Raw genomic sequence first — 14,183 nt, 5'->3', positions numbered from 1 at the left:
GAGATGAGGAACATGTGGTGAATTATGAAAGAGCATCGGAAGAGAGTCATCAAAAATATAACTCAAAAAGATAGTAGTTGGGTCAATTTCTCCGGTGGGAAACCGGCTGTCACCTACTTTCTCTGCTGGGCTGAAGAGCGCCGGGTGCAAATCACGGCCACGATCACCACCACCAGCACTGTGATGATGCCGACAGTGACCACGATGATCACAAGCAGGTTGCTGTTCTTCTGAGGAGTGACACTGCCATGCGGGGGGTGCATCTGACCAATGGGTGGCTCTGGGGAAAGAAAGGCAAATGGAGATAAGGATTAGGGAGACAGGGTTTACGTAGCTCTGTTAAGGATGTGAAGAGTTTCTATTGTTCTGGGTATTACTGAAGCTGAGAACAAAGCAATGAAAAACAAGAGGAAAGACCTAAATTATCTGCTCAAGGTAAATGAAACCTAGGCCCACATAAAAACTTAATAACTTCCATAGTGACATTATTTGCAACAGCCAAAAGTGGAAGCCAAGTGTCCATCAACTGAAGAATGGATGAAATAGAAACAAATGTGGGATATCGATATGACACAAAAAGGAATGAAGTTCTGGTACATGGTACAACATGCATGAGCTTCAAAATGGTATGCTAAGTGAAGGACCACATATTGTATAATTCCACTTCTATGTAGTATCTAGAATAGGCAAATCCATAGAGACAGAAAGCAGACTTAGGTTTGCCAGTCGATGGGGGGAGAAGTGAATGGGGAAGGACTGATAATGGTCCTGGGTTTCCCTGTAGGGTGATGAAAATGTTCTGGAATTGGATGGTGGTGATGGTGGCACAGACTGTGAATATACTGAACACCACTGAATCGTGCACATTAAAAGGGTGAATCGATGTTATATGAGTTATATCTGAATTTTTAAAAAGCTCTCCTATTGGCTAGGAAGAGGGGAGGGAAGAAGAATGATGTCTTATACTCTAAGAATTCCAGAACCAGAAACCAGAAAAAGGCTGTGGTTTAAGGAAAATACTATTTACTTGATACTGTGAAAGACAAACTATTTGATGCTACTCACAATTTACCTCCATTCCCTACAAGAAGCTGTCTATAAAGCACATTTAATTTTTGACCCATTGAGTATACACGACTCCCACTTAAAAGCAGCCACTGGGTTTGAAAGAGGGTCATAAAGTCCTGATATGAATGTTTCCCTGTGTTGCAACGGTACTTCATAGTACATAATATTTAGGCAAAAACAGAATAGTAAGATATTTTTGATAATTTGCTCATGTAAAAAGAATGGCTAATGACCCTTTAAATTGTTTTCTTTAAACCCTCAGTGGTCAATTAGAAATACTGTTCTATGTCATTTCGACCTACACATTTTAAAAAAGTAAATATTAGTTTATAATTTTATTTATAAATTAATTTAGAAAACAGCAGAAAGCAATGAGTTTTAATATTTTCTTAGATGCAAATTTGAATGTGTTTCTTTAACAAATTATTTTAGCTTTCTGTATCCCTTGAAGCAAACTGTTAAGGCCTTTTGTACCTCAGTGTTTTTATTTGTGAAATAAAAATAATAATACTGAACACGGTCAGTGCCAGAATCAGAGAAAATATATACATCTGAGTGCTTGATACAGAGTAAGTGCTCATAATATTATCACACTACTAAAACAATAAATAAAATGTTGCCTAAATTAATAGCCTCCTATACCATTGGTGATACTTCTGGTGTGGACTTCCAAACTACAAAATTTTTAGAAATAATACTCAATAGGAAAGATAAATGAACTTTTCAAATGTAAACATAACAACCTAACACTTGCCTCAAAATTGAAACAGTATATTTTGACAAATTATTTAAGTAAACCATTGTTTTTTAAAAGATAGTCATCTAAACTTAAATAAATTATTGTTGATTCACCATTATTGGAAAAATAATAATTTGAATCTCGGTAAGGAACTCATCAAAAGTCTTTAATAGCACTATCTGTTAAAAGATTCTGATTATGAATGAGAGAAATAAGATTTCGTTGAAGTAATTTTACATTTACTACAAAGAAATGGGCAAGTAATGAAAGGTCAGAACTTTCTGTATCAGTTTTACTTAAAATTTAAAAAGTCATTTTATAGTAGTATCACAATATGTTCTTTCTGTGCTTAATAAACGAATTGATTGGATTAAATTAACCTTTTATGTGAGAGCTTATAATGGAGACAGTTGGGGATTTCATGGATTTTTATTAGTATGACTTAAATTTAAGAGTTCACCATTTCTGACAATCTTAGATTGAATGGTACAAAGCAGTACACCTTATAAACATTTTTAAAAACCTAGTAAAGTAGAATTTTTCAAATTTCCACTCTTCTTTCTTTCCACTTAGGGAGACATCATGTTTCAAGTCAAAAACAGTGACTGCTGGGCATTAGTGAGATTATATTGATGTCATTTTCCTTAGAAAGTTAAGGTTCAGGAGAAATCCCATTATAAATCCTTGATTTCAGTCCTTTACAACTTCCTCATAAAAGTTCCCATTAGTTTAAAAGTTGGCATTCAACGTTTATCATTAATTTCTCAGTCTCATTTCTAAAGCTGAATGATCAGAATATTGGACATCAAATGGGCACTAAGTCAAGTGCAACGGTGTCCTTAGATGTTGTCGACCCTTGTTCTTTGCAGAAGTATATTTGATGCACTTGCTACAAACACTGAATTGGAGAATACTAATTATTGCTTCTAGAGAAAATACAGGGTTAGGTTCCTGTGAGCCTCGGGTTACAAATTTTTATCAACCAATCAATATATAACTTTGTTTTATGTGTGTTTCGGTTTAAAGACACCTTCTTTAATAATAATGTTGATTCGTTACATTGCACTCACAGCCAAAAGCATTGTAACTATGATGCCTGAGTGGAGTTTAATGAACGCATATTTCCTCTGAAAGGTATATCACAGCCTGTTAAGCATAAGAACACTAGATAGCATTCAGTACCACATTTAGGGGCCATTTTATATAGGGAAACCGTCAAGAAAAAAGTGAAAAATTGGCACGAAATATATCACAGGAAAGACACTTGTTTACAGAGTGAAAGCGGAAATAAGGCAGCGTCTCCGTGATTCATCACGGCTGAGTTTGTAAGCACTGGGCTACTCAAATTTTTGGCTGTTCTGCACATGTCCCGCAAATGACAATTAAAGTGCTGCAAGTATTGATTTGGTGGGTTAAAAACAAATTTTATCAAGTAGGTGAATTCACAAATACAGAATCTGTGGATAATAAAGATCAAGTATCTATATTTAAATACCTCACAATGCTGCTCTGAATTAGGACGGATCCTAGCTAAAGCTTACAAATTCCCATGAGCACAGTTGAGAGTTCTGGGAGACAGCCTGACTCCTGACTCCAGATGTGGCAAAAATGACATTTACCACGTTTTGGGCTTGTGAGGGGAAGCTGCTGGTGTAATTCAAAGACTTGCAAATATCCTCCAGGATACTATGTTTATTTCATGAGATAATGGATCCAACACACTGACCTCTGGCCCTACACAGAGCTGGCGCTCAACGAGCATTATGATGTGGTTCAATATACTTCATTCTATGTGATTTTTCCAAATTGAAGAAAAATACAGGATCCTAATGCATCTGTTCCTGATGTTAGCATAATAGTGTGCGTACCCAGTGTCTGTGTAAGCAAGAAAGACCTAGGTATGTTGTACTGATATCAGTGAGAAAGGAATCAATTCTTCTTCAAATCTCATGAGCAGTCAAGTCAATCTATTTTTATTTTCATTATTGGTCACCATAAAAGATTTCACGCTTTTAAAAAATTTAATAAAAGCAAACATCTGATGAGTCTAAAGTCTTGGTAATGATTAGGAAAATTGGCTTAATAAAATTTATAATTCTTTGTAAGGTTTCAAACATGTTTTATGTTAATTTTATCACAATTGCCCTAAAACCTCTGAAGTAAGCTCATTGATAGACCAGTACTCTTACAGAAAACTTACAGAAAACCAAGCCAGGTATTGAATCCAGGAGTCTTGGCTCCTATTTTTTGAGAACCTGGTCCCATTGCCGCAATGGCTGGGCCTTAATAGCTACATATTGTCAACAGGTGAGTAAACAATGAGACCATTTGGTTGACGTGTTCAATTCTGAGGAGAGAAATGGATCCAATGAAACTTTCTAGTTCAGGACTGATCTCTTCTACAATTATAGCCTTCTCTGAGAATAGTTTTTTTGAGATCAAATATGCCTTAACAATTTTAGAGGTCTTTAGAGAAATTCATATGACATTGAATATTTCTAAGCATTTCTCCCTGAAATAAGGTGCCATATAGTCAATCAGCTGGAAGAGTTCTCATAGATAATCTAGCCTAATGTTCCCTAAAATGAAATATTATGGAGAAAAAAGTTCTGTGGTCAATTAAGTTAGAAAACATAGTTCTTCCCTCAAATCTCAGAATTTTGAACATACTAAATGTGAATTGCCAGGAGAGGTGGGGCAGGGAATATACCAAATTATTCCAGAAGTATGTGCTGAAGAACCAGTTAGGTGTTGTGGATATGATGTTGTGATGAAAACATTGATGGGCTAAGTGAAATAAACCAGACAGAGAAAGACGAACACTGCAAGAATCACATCTGTGTGGAATCTTGAAAAGGTCAGAGTCCAGAATGGTAGTTACCAGGGACTAGGAGTTGGGGAAAGTGAGGAGATATTGGTCAAAAAAACCCCAACAAACTTCCAGTTATAAGTAAATTCTGGGGATAAGATATATGGCATAGTGATTATAGTTGATAATATTGAACACTTGAAAGTTGCTAAGTGAGTTAAATGTTTTCATCACACACAAAAATGGTAATTATGTGATGTGATGGTTAGCTAATGCTATGGTGGTCATCATCTTGCAATACGTAAGTGTATCGAACAAACACACTGTACATCTTAAACTTACACAATGTTATATGCCAATTATATCTCAACAAACTTGGTGAGGGGGAGCCATGAAAGGATTCAAGCGGGCAAAAAAAAAAACAACTATGAGATAAAAAGCACACACAGTTTGATATAGCTGTAGGCCTTCCTAACTAGTTGGAGCAAAGAAGGAAAAACGATGTTATATATTAAATGACTTCTTTCCCATTCCTAAAACATGTACCTTGTCTGAGACATTTGACATGCACAGAAAGTCAGGTTACTTCTCACCTGGGATCAATGCATAGCTGTTAGAAATGAATTCTGAAAGCCCATTTCTAAGCTATTTTTCTGGAAAGGTGGAGAGGGAGCAACGGCCAGGATATGGAACCATTAGGAAGTATTTATAGGGCCACACTTACATTGTTTCATAATGATCTGCATGTTATTGTCTTCTTGTATGTATCGTGTGGTCTCAGAACAATTTTCAAATTAGAATATTGTGACTGTTCCCCATCCCCCACTACCGCACCCAAAAGAGGCATAATTATTGACCTCATAAAGCTTACATTTTACTAGAAAAGACTTATAGTGAACAAATCATGAAGCAAGTAAATATAAAATTACAACTGGAATTGGTGTTTAAAATAATAGTGAAGTTTATGTAGAAAAATGTCACGTGAGGACAAAATGATCACTGGAGGAGGAGAGAGGTCCTAAATGGCCTCATTATAGAAGTAACATTTAGGCTGAACAGAGTATTGCTAGGAGTTAGTTCCTGTTCTTTCACAAGGGAACAGAGAGCAGGTCCTGTGTCTGGAACACTGGGAGCCAAGGGAAAATGAGGCTGGAAAGAGAAACAGAATTCAGTTCATATAGAGCCTTGTAGATCACATGCAGTTACTCCAAGTATAATCACAGATCATTTAAGGGTTTTCAGCAAGGAACTGACAGACTTGATTTGTGTTAGGAAAACATCTCTTCCTGCTGTATGGCGAGAGGTTGGTGGTGAAAGAAAGACCAGCTAAGATGATACTGAAGTTCTCCAGGTGAGACATGATGATGGCTTGAACTGAGATGGTGGCAACTGCAATCAAGCAAAGAACTTAAGACCCTGGACCAGTCCAGTTACATAATACAGTTTGAAAGTAAATGAACAAAGTCGATTGCATATGGAGAAGGAAAGAAAGGAAGAGTCAAGTTTAGGCTTAAGCAATGGTCCTTATGTCTGAGATGAGGGAGAGGGTGAAAGGGTATGCTCAGGGAGGGAAGAACGAATGTTCTGTCTTGAATACGTCAGGCTTGAGATCGTATGATAAATTATAAAGAGGATATAAATTTATCTGTTGGCACACAGATGGAATTTGGAGCTCTGAGAGCAAATGAGATCACCAAAATATAGAGTGTGGAGTGAGCAGAGACTCCCTCTCAAGACTAAGACCTCTAGCATTGAGGTAGAAGAGGAGGACCTAGCAAAGAGAAGTGAGTGGCCACACAAGTTTCCCAATGTTTATTTGATAATGGAGGACTTTTATTCTCAGAGCATTTCATGGGACCCACGTATCCTGGAAGAACTTTTGAGGAAAGACAATCTAAATCAGTGGTTTTCCACTGGGGCAATTTTGTCCCACATATGGACATTTGGAAATGTCTAGAGACATTTTTGGCTGTTACATCTTGAGAGGAAGGGAAATATTACTGGCATCTGGGAAATAAAGGTCTGGTATCCTGCTAAGCATCCTATAATACAAATACAGAGACGTCCCATAACACAAGAATTATCCTGCCCCCTGTGGCCCTAGTTCTGAGGTTAAAAAAGCTTGATCTAGTTTAATACGTTCTATGTTCAGATGAAAAACTGAAGTCCAAAGAGTTTAAGTGACTTGATTCACACAGTCCTAACCCTTGGCCACATCAGTTCTAGAGCCTGGGTTTGAGATTAGTCTGGGACCCTTAAAATCATTTGGGATAGATACTGGTTGAATTGCAGGTGGGCAGAGCCTCTTTTAGAATAGAACTCAAGATGCTGGACCACTCTGATTAACTTTCCATTGGGAACACAGCTGTAGAATTTTACTCCTGGACCTTTTCTTTAGCATTAAGGTGTCTGCTGAGTGCCTTATACTAGCTTGCCAATTGATGCTGATGATTTTATGCAAATATGGAAGGAGCTTTTATGTAAACTTTCTTTAAATTTGTTTAGAGGTTATTGAGTTCTGAAAACAATAAAGCAATGTTTCCCTAAAGTAGAAGGCATATCATGGTCTTTTCTCCTAAATGCAGAATGCAAGTTATGTTTTGCAGAACACCTAATATGATGCTGAACATTAGAAAATTAATAAGATTGATTTTTAAAATAATGCTTCACTAAAGATCAACATCTGTCAACTTACTTTTCAAAGGTTGAGGGCAATATAACATTTTGTAGGCTTTGTAGATCTCTTAACCAAAATTACAAATTTTGAAATTATAGGAGGAGAAACTTAACAAAAAAAGAAATTGGTGATTTATCTTTCCCAGTAGGAAAAGCAAAATGAAATTGAATTTATTTTCACTATTCTTGTCATTCATACAAATATAAACTATAAAGTCACATTTTCAGAAGTTGAAGATTTTTCTGTTTTAAGAAAGGGCACTCTAACCCAAAACTGAATTTCTCATAAAAATAAAATACTACCATATTAATGCGCATTAGCTTTGATTCTATCTGTCATCAAAAAGTAATTCAGAAAAACTCTTCAGTTTTCTCAATTTAATTAAGGACTTCCAACTACAAGAGTAAACATGAATTACATCTTTTTAAAAAAAATATGAATTCCAGAGTGCATTTTTAAAAAGAGTGGCATGCTGTGGGAGAAAGTAAATGATTAGCAAAGTCTAAATTTATCTACAACTGGCCCGAGCATCCTGACTATAAGCTGTTATTCTCTTACAATGCTTAGAAGGACGAATCCAGCAAGTGCAGGGAAAGATAGGAGACCTCTATAATTCTGCCACCATAGGAGGAGACGTATCAACTTTTCAAAAACAGATTTTTACAATGGTCTTGTTGATGCAGCCTACTTTATAAAAGTCGGGTGGGGTCGGAGTTTTATCAGCCAGGGTTCCCTCTGTCTATCTAACTGGAAAATATACCCTGTTTTTAAGGCATAAGACATTAGCAGAATTTTAATTAGAAGCTAGAGTTTTCAGATGCCTTTACTGATTCGCTTGCAATAGCCCCAGCTAAAGTTGAAATACATATTTACTATCGTTCATCTGCTAGAAAAATAGAAAATAGATTAAGTCTGACCTCCACAGTCCCTGTGAGGTCATAAGTTTGCCTTAGTCAAGTAGCTTATAAAAATTTGTTATTCTAGTAGGGATTCTAAAAATGTTTCAGGTGCTTTTGTCATCCCATCCATTTACCAAGAGATACCTAAAACACCATTAAGTGATGCAGAAAACTGAGAAGGGGTAATGTTAACAATCTAAACTGATGCACAGTCACTGGATGCCATTCCTTTATTTTATCTTCCTAACTTTCTCCTGTGAGACAATGCATATCAGATCAAACTCATTACAATCTTATTTCTCGCTAGAAGTATTAAATAAAATGTAAAAAAAAAAAAAACAATGACATGCATGTCTCTCAATTATTATCTGAGATCTGACTCCTATAAAAAGAAAAGTTCTTGTTGACTAACCTATTAATGCCAAATTTGGGCTGGTGTTTCTTTTCAAGCAGAGAATTTGTTTTATTTTGAAGGGCAAGTTTACATAGTCAATACCAAAGTCTGCAATTTGATCCAAAATTAGAATTGCCAGATTTAGTAAATAAAAAAGTGATCCAATCATTTTAATTATTTCTAGTCATCTATGCATACATACATTGAAAAATATTGCAATGGAAATCCTTTGAAATATTTTTATCTTATATTTATAGGCAATTAGAAATGATTTGAATTTTACGGGGCCTCCTGTATTTTTTAGGCACTAAATTTGGCAATTCTATCCAAGCTTAAAGTTCTTTAGGACACTCAGTTTAAGAGACTACATAGTTTTGTGTCCGTGGCTTAAAATTGTTCCACCTTTCACACACACAATCACTGCTCAGTGGTGGATGGAAACTACGAGAAGGTAATTGTTCTTTCTCAATTACCTCTACTGATTCCTTCTTTAATTTCTTGGCAATCTATCTCTTCAAAAAGTACTATCCTGTGCCAGTACAGTCATTCGCTTAGCTGGGAGTGAATTCCAACCTGAAATCCAATAACTCCCAGAAAAACAGCAACTCAAATTCAGTTCTGCAAGATGATTCTAAAGAGACAATGTTAATATGATGTTAATTCCTGGCCTGTACTCCAAACCTAAAAAAACTTTCATCTCAGGGCATAAAATAGTATAATTACATTTTCACACAATGTCAACAACCTTCTTTACCTTTCCCCACATCTCTGGGACTTTTCTCACTCTCTTTCATGTTCCTGGAATGTATTTCTCTGCCCTGTCCACCTGGTAGTTCTCCCTCTTTGTTTATTGCTCTGTCAGTGGCCTATTTTTCAATCTGTGCCATGGCTCATAGTGAGAACCTGCATACTGTGAGGGCTTTGTAGCATCTCTTACTGACTATTCGAATGTACAAAGTGTGTTTGGTGTGTTGCTGAGACGATTTTACTAGTTAAAGTTTGAAGAAAGAGAATAGAACTTGCAAAGTTTTAGGGAAGGAACTATCATATTAAAACCCATTTTATGGAGCAAGCCCTTGGCCTGTTTTCGACCCTAACACGGCTTTCCTCTTGTGATTCTCCTGTAAGCTCCCCAGGGTGTCTTTTGTGTATATATATCAGAGCCCAGGAACTATCTGAGCCAGGCACTAGCAATAACAGGTGTCTAAAACTCGAATGTTTACAAGAGACAATAATGTTGATTAAATGAGAAGAGAAGATCTGTTTAAAAACAGACCTTATATATACATGCACATACATACATACATATATATGTGTCCTCTTTGGGGGAAATGAATGCATTAGATTAACATAGTTTATGATAGGAAATAATCACTTAATTCACCCTTGTATTCTAATTTCATGGTCAGAAAGCAACTTTTAGATTGCAATTTTGGCTTTATATATATATATATAAAGCCGAAATTATATATATATATATTTTTTCTTTTTCTTTTCTTTTTTTTTTAAGGATTGCAAGGACCTTGTCAGTTTACAATCCCTTATTTTTTATTTTTTATTTAATCTTTTAGGCCTACAGCACCTGGTCTTCCTACTTGATCTCCCATCCAAGTACTAACCAGGCTTGACCCTCCTTAGCTTCTGAGATCAGACAGGATCAGGCTTGTTCTGGGTGGCATGACCGTAGACTTATATGTATTTTTTTTTTAGCAGACAATACCTAAATGTACATTTAGCTCTTCATTAATCAAATTTCTCATAAAAACCTGCTAAACTGCTTAAATAAATCATGTTATTGCTATAACATAGAATATTATACAACAGCAAAGATAAATGAAGGAGAGCTATTTGCAAATACGTAAATAAATCTTAAAAACAAAGTTAAAGATAAGTGCAAGCTGCAGCAGGATACATATAGTATGATGCCATTTCTATAAAGTTATAAATGTATATAATAATATAATGTTTAGGGATACATATACATATATGATAAACACTATATTTGAGAGAATAATTACATCACAGTGAGAAATGGGAGGGCATGGTAGAAAAGTACGTGATAAGGTAGGAACATAGACTGGATGTGGAATATTTTATATCTTAACTTTGGTGATGGGCACATGTGCTGATATTTGTATTTTGAATATATGAAATATGTTTTTAGCAAATCGAGACAAATAGCCATAGCAACATATTTTTAAAAACTTATAGAAGGAAGTTATCATATATACATCAAACCCTGGGAGTTTGGCTAGTATTAATCCAGCTTCCCAAAGTTTTTAACTCAGCAATGCTGAGGACAAGATTTTAAAAGACATCTCTAAAACCAACCTGCTTCTTCCATGCAGTTCTAAAATCACCTCCATTTGGTCATCGTCAAAGCCAACAGATGTGTATGAATGCTCCATTAGGATGAGCAAAAATTAATGTCTTATCTTGACAATGTACAGGAAAATTAGCAATGAGGTATTAGAGAATTTTGGAGAGGAAACATATTCTCCAGGCAAAAACTACCAGTAACATCAATTTATGAAACTGGGTGGGTTTGAGTTCATTCTATCTTAGTTATTAGCCCTCTCTAATAAAAGCAAAACTTTGGAAACATTTAAAATACATATAACACTTTAAAATCTAAATATTTAACAGCCCTGTGTCATTTATAAAATTCTCTTTGCTTGGGCTTTTCTGATTTCCGTTTTGTGTGCTTTTTGGCTCTCAGCATTGTATCCTGATGGAAAAAGCTAGAGGTTTGTTAGTAATTTCACGTTTCTATTATTTCCACTAAGACCCTAAATCTAGAGGTCTTGACACTTGCAGTCAATCACAAATTTGCCTCAGACACTCAAGAAATGCTCACTTAATATAACTAATCCAAGAAGACCTAATTTATATACTTACCGTTGAGAGTGCTTCTATCAATCAAATTAGTATCAACTGGCCAATAACCTCCATCTCCATGACGACCTATTTATTAGAAAAGCATATCAGAATGTTAGCAGATATATGATATAAAAGCACAAATTAAAAAAAAAAAAACAGAGACATTAAGTATTTTAAAATACACAAACAATTGAACAAGATTTGGCCACCTCAAAGACAGCCTGAGAATGTTAATATCATTATACCTTGTGAGAAAATGTTATTTTCTATGTGTGAGAAAAAATGTTGTGAAAGTGAGCCATTAAACTATACAATTCAATTCCTTTCTGAAAAGCTGCTCCTTCCTCTTCCTCCCCTACTCCAACATTCTTGTTTAAAAGTCACTAAAAGGTACACTAGCAGTACTAGTCTAAATGCCGCTTTCCTGAACATCTCAGGATGGAGGGGGTGCCTATCTAGGGTCACAGTCCCTAGACAGGCAGAGAGCACTCTTTATGCTACAGGAGGTTCTGCCCATGGTGTGGCCCACCTGACATGACTTTGTGGCAAATTATCATTATTATTCTACAAGGAGACAGCACATTTCATCTTTTCAAGGGCTTTGAGTAGTCTTCATGTTATGAGCCAAATAGGTGCCTCCGAATGAGGTATTAGATATGGTGTGAGACTGGCATGTCACGACCCACGTGGTCTGAGTATTTCTTACAAACATACCAGGAAAGGAAGAAGGCTTCATTAGTATCATCACGTAATTGGAAACACTGACTTCCATTAGGTTTCCAACAGTTGTAAAAGTAATATTTACCTAGAATTGAGTCCAAAATTAACTAGAAATAATTATGCTATCATCCAAATTTAATGGTGTTTTGCCACAGGTAATCTCTTTTTCTATTGGTACATTTCTAGATTATTTGATTAGCTTTTGAGTTGTAGAATATCTGTTAGGTAGATCTTTTATAGAAAAACATTTGAATTTCTATGCAAACACATACAAGAATACAGATATTTCTCCATTTTGTTCAGGGAGTTAATTTCTGAAAGCGGTTATAAGCAGTGGATGATGAAGAGGAAGCCAGCTGGGCAGTCAGCTACAAGAACATAGGTGGTTTTCTCACATATATAGATTTTAGTTTTCTTCTTTAAGACTTTCAAGTCCTACTCTTATGACTTCTTTTGCAGACCCAACATTCCTCTTACCGAACCTTTCCCAAGATACCATTTACAAAATAGTTGTGAAGAAACAATTAAATCTTGTTAATAGACTATACATTCACAATTAAAAAAAATTTTTTTTGATATAAAGTCGTAGGTGAAGTTAGGGTGTCAAGCTTCCAACAAGCAATGCATAAATTAATGCGATCACATCACATTATGTTCTTATGATAAAGTGGTATATTTAAAAATATGCTGGCCAATGACTATGGGTATATAGAGAAGAAGAAATTAAGGTGGAGGCTCCTGTGTGGGGGTCGTGGTTGGTACAGAGTGGGGAGTGATGAGAGGAGCAACTGAAATAAGCAGCAATTGTGAAAATTTCAGTGGGTCGAATAAAATGTGGATAAAGCCTAACCCTTTTTCCAAATACCTTGCTTGTTTGACTCAACACATTCGGAGTCTCAATGAGCAGAGGATAAGCTTTGCCCATGGGACATTGTAAGATCAATGTTGGAAGAAATGAAGTGAGACAGAAGTTCTGTATGAATATTAAGATGATTTTTCCCATATCTGAAAGCAACTAGATTGCAAAGCAGTCAGGCAAAAAAGATGCTAACAGCCCCATCACTCAGGCCAGTAAAGCAATAAATGATTCCTGCGGGGAGTAATCCTGTATTGGCTGGAAATTGGGTATATAGCCTGTGGAGGATTTTCCTTTTCCTCTAGCATCCTAACAAATGTCTTTTTAATGAAGTTTCTCACTTTTCCAGCTAGTTTGTGGGAAGATGCAAAAACAAGCCCACAAGCACATCCATGTATTACTCAGGCTTAAAGCTCTATGAGCATAGCACCCCTTTGATTTAGAAAGGCTATTAATTACATTGTGCATTTCAATATGTAGAAGAAAATCAGGTATCATATGGTTAGAGCTTTGGGTAAGATAAAGGAAGTCTGGAAATACCTTCTAAATAAGAGAGGGCAGCTTAAAGCTTGAGCATTCTACCCATGCAATCGAATGTTATTGACACTGATTAAGTTTTTGTTGGTTGTAATTAGATTAGTACTAGAAAAGAAAGTTAAGTAACTCTTACCATACCCAATAGAATGTACTTTAAAGAAACTTGATATCATCAACAAGCAAGATTGGATTTATGGTAATTTAGAGTTCTTGCACCACTTCAGTAAGAAAACACAAAACTCATTTCTGGGATAGTGATGAATCAGAGAGCTCTTCATCTAATGATGTGAAAACCAAATATTAATTTTGTGCACTATGTTTCTATTCTCTAAAATGTCTTTTATATTTCAGAAAAGGCATTCTTTATGGGAAAATAATAAGTTAAGAAAAAAAAACATAGATAGCGGAGACTAAAGAGCATATACTGTTATTATTTGGCATTTCATAGGCTTTTTAAGGGCTTTTCGCTGTGGATGAAATATTGGACGTGTTTGGTTAACTTGGTTAACTTCTTAAGCACCGATTTAGGGAAACAGAAGACTAATTAGATAGACTCTACAAGATGGGAAGTCAGTTAATGCAAAGATATAAACTACTGTCTGAT

At 35.7% G+C, this 14,183-nt stretch overlaps 1 protein-coding gene and 1 pseudogene across 3 annotated transcripts in view; both read right to left on the bottom strand.

The window, feature by feature from the left end:
- The window catches only part of DCC (DCC netrin 1 receptor), a 1,187,310-nt gene that overhangs the window by 58,887 nt on the left and 1,114,240 nt on the right, over nt 1-14,183 (bottom strand). For all 3 annotated transcript variants that reach the window (XM_036230053.1, XM_036230054.1, XM_036230055.1), the window contains 2 exons: nt 11,485-11,550; nt 118-280 (listed from right to left, as the gene is read on the bottom strand). In XM_036230053.1, coding sequence (XP_036085946.1) covers nt 118-280; nt 11,485-11,550 — 229 coding nt within the window. The remainder of the gene's footprint in view (nt 1-117; nt 281-11,484; nt 11,551-14,183) is intronic.
- Nucleotides 10,157-10,275, bottom strand: LOC118610526 (annotated as a pseudogene).

This window comes from Rousettus aegyptiacus, unplaced genomic scaffold (genome assembly GCF_014176215.1).
Source record: "Rousettus aegyptiacus isolate mRouAeg1 unplaced genomic scaffold, mRouAeg1.p scaffold_m13_p_12, whole genome shotgun sequence".
In the NCBI taxonomy this organism is placed as follows: Eukaryota; Metazoa; Chordata; class Mammalia; order Chiroptera; family Pteropodidae; genus Rousettus; species Rousettus aegyptiacus.
This window is presented reverse-complemented; position numbering and strand designations above follow the sequence as displayed.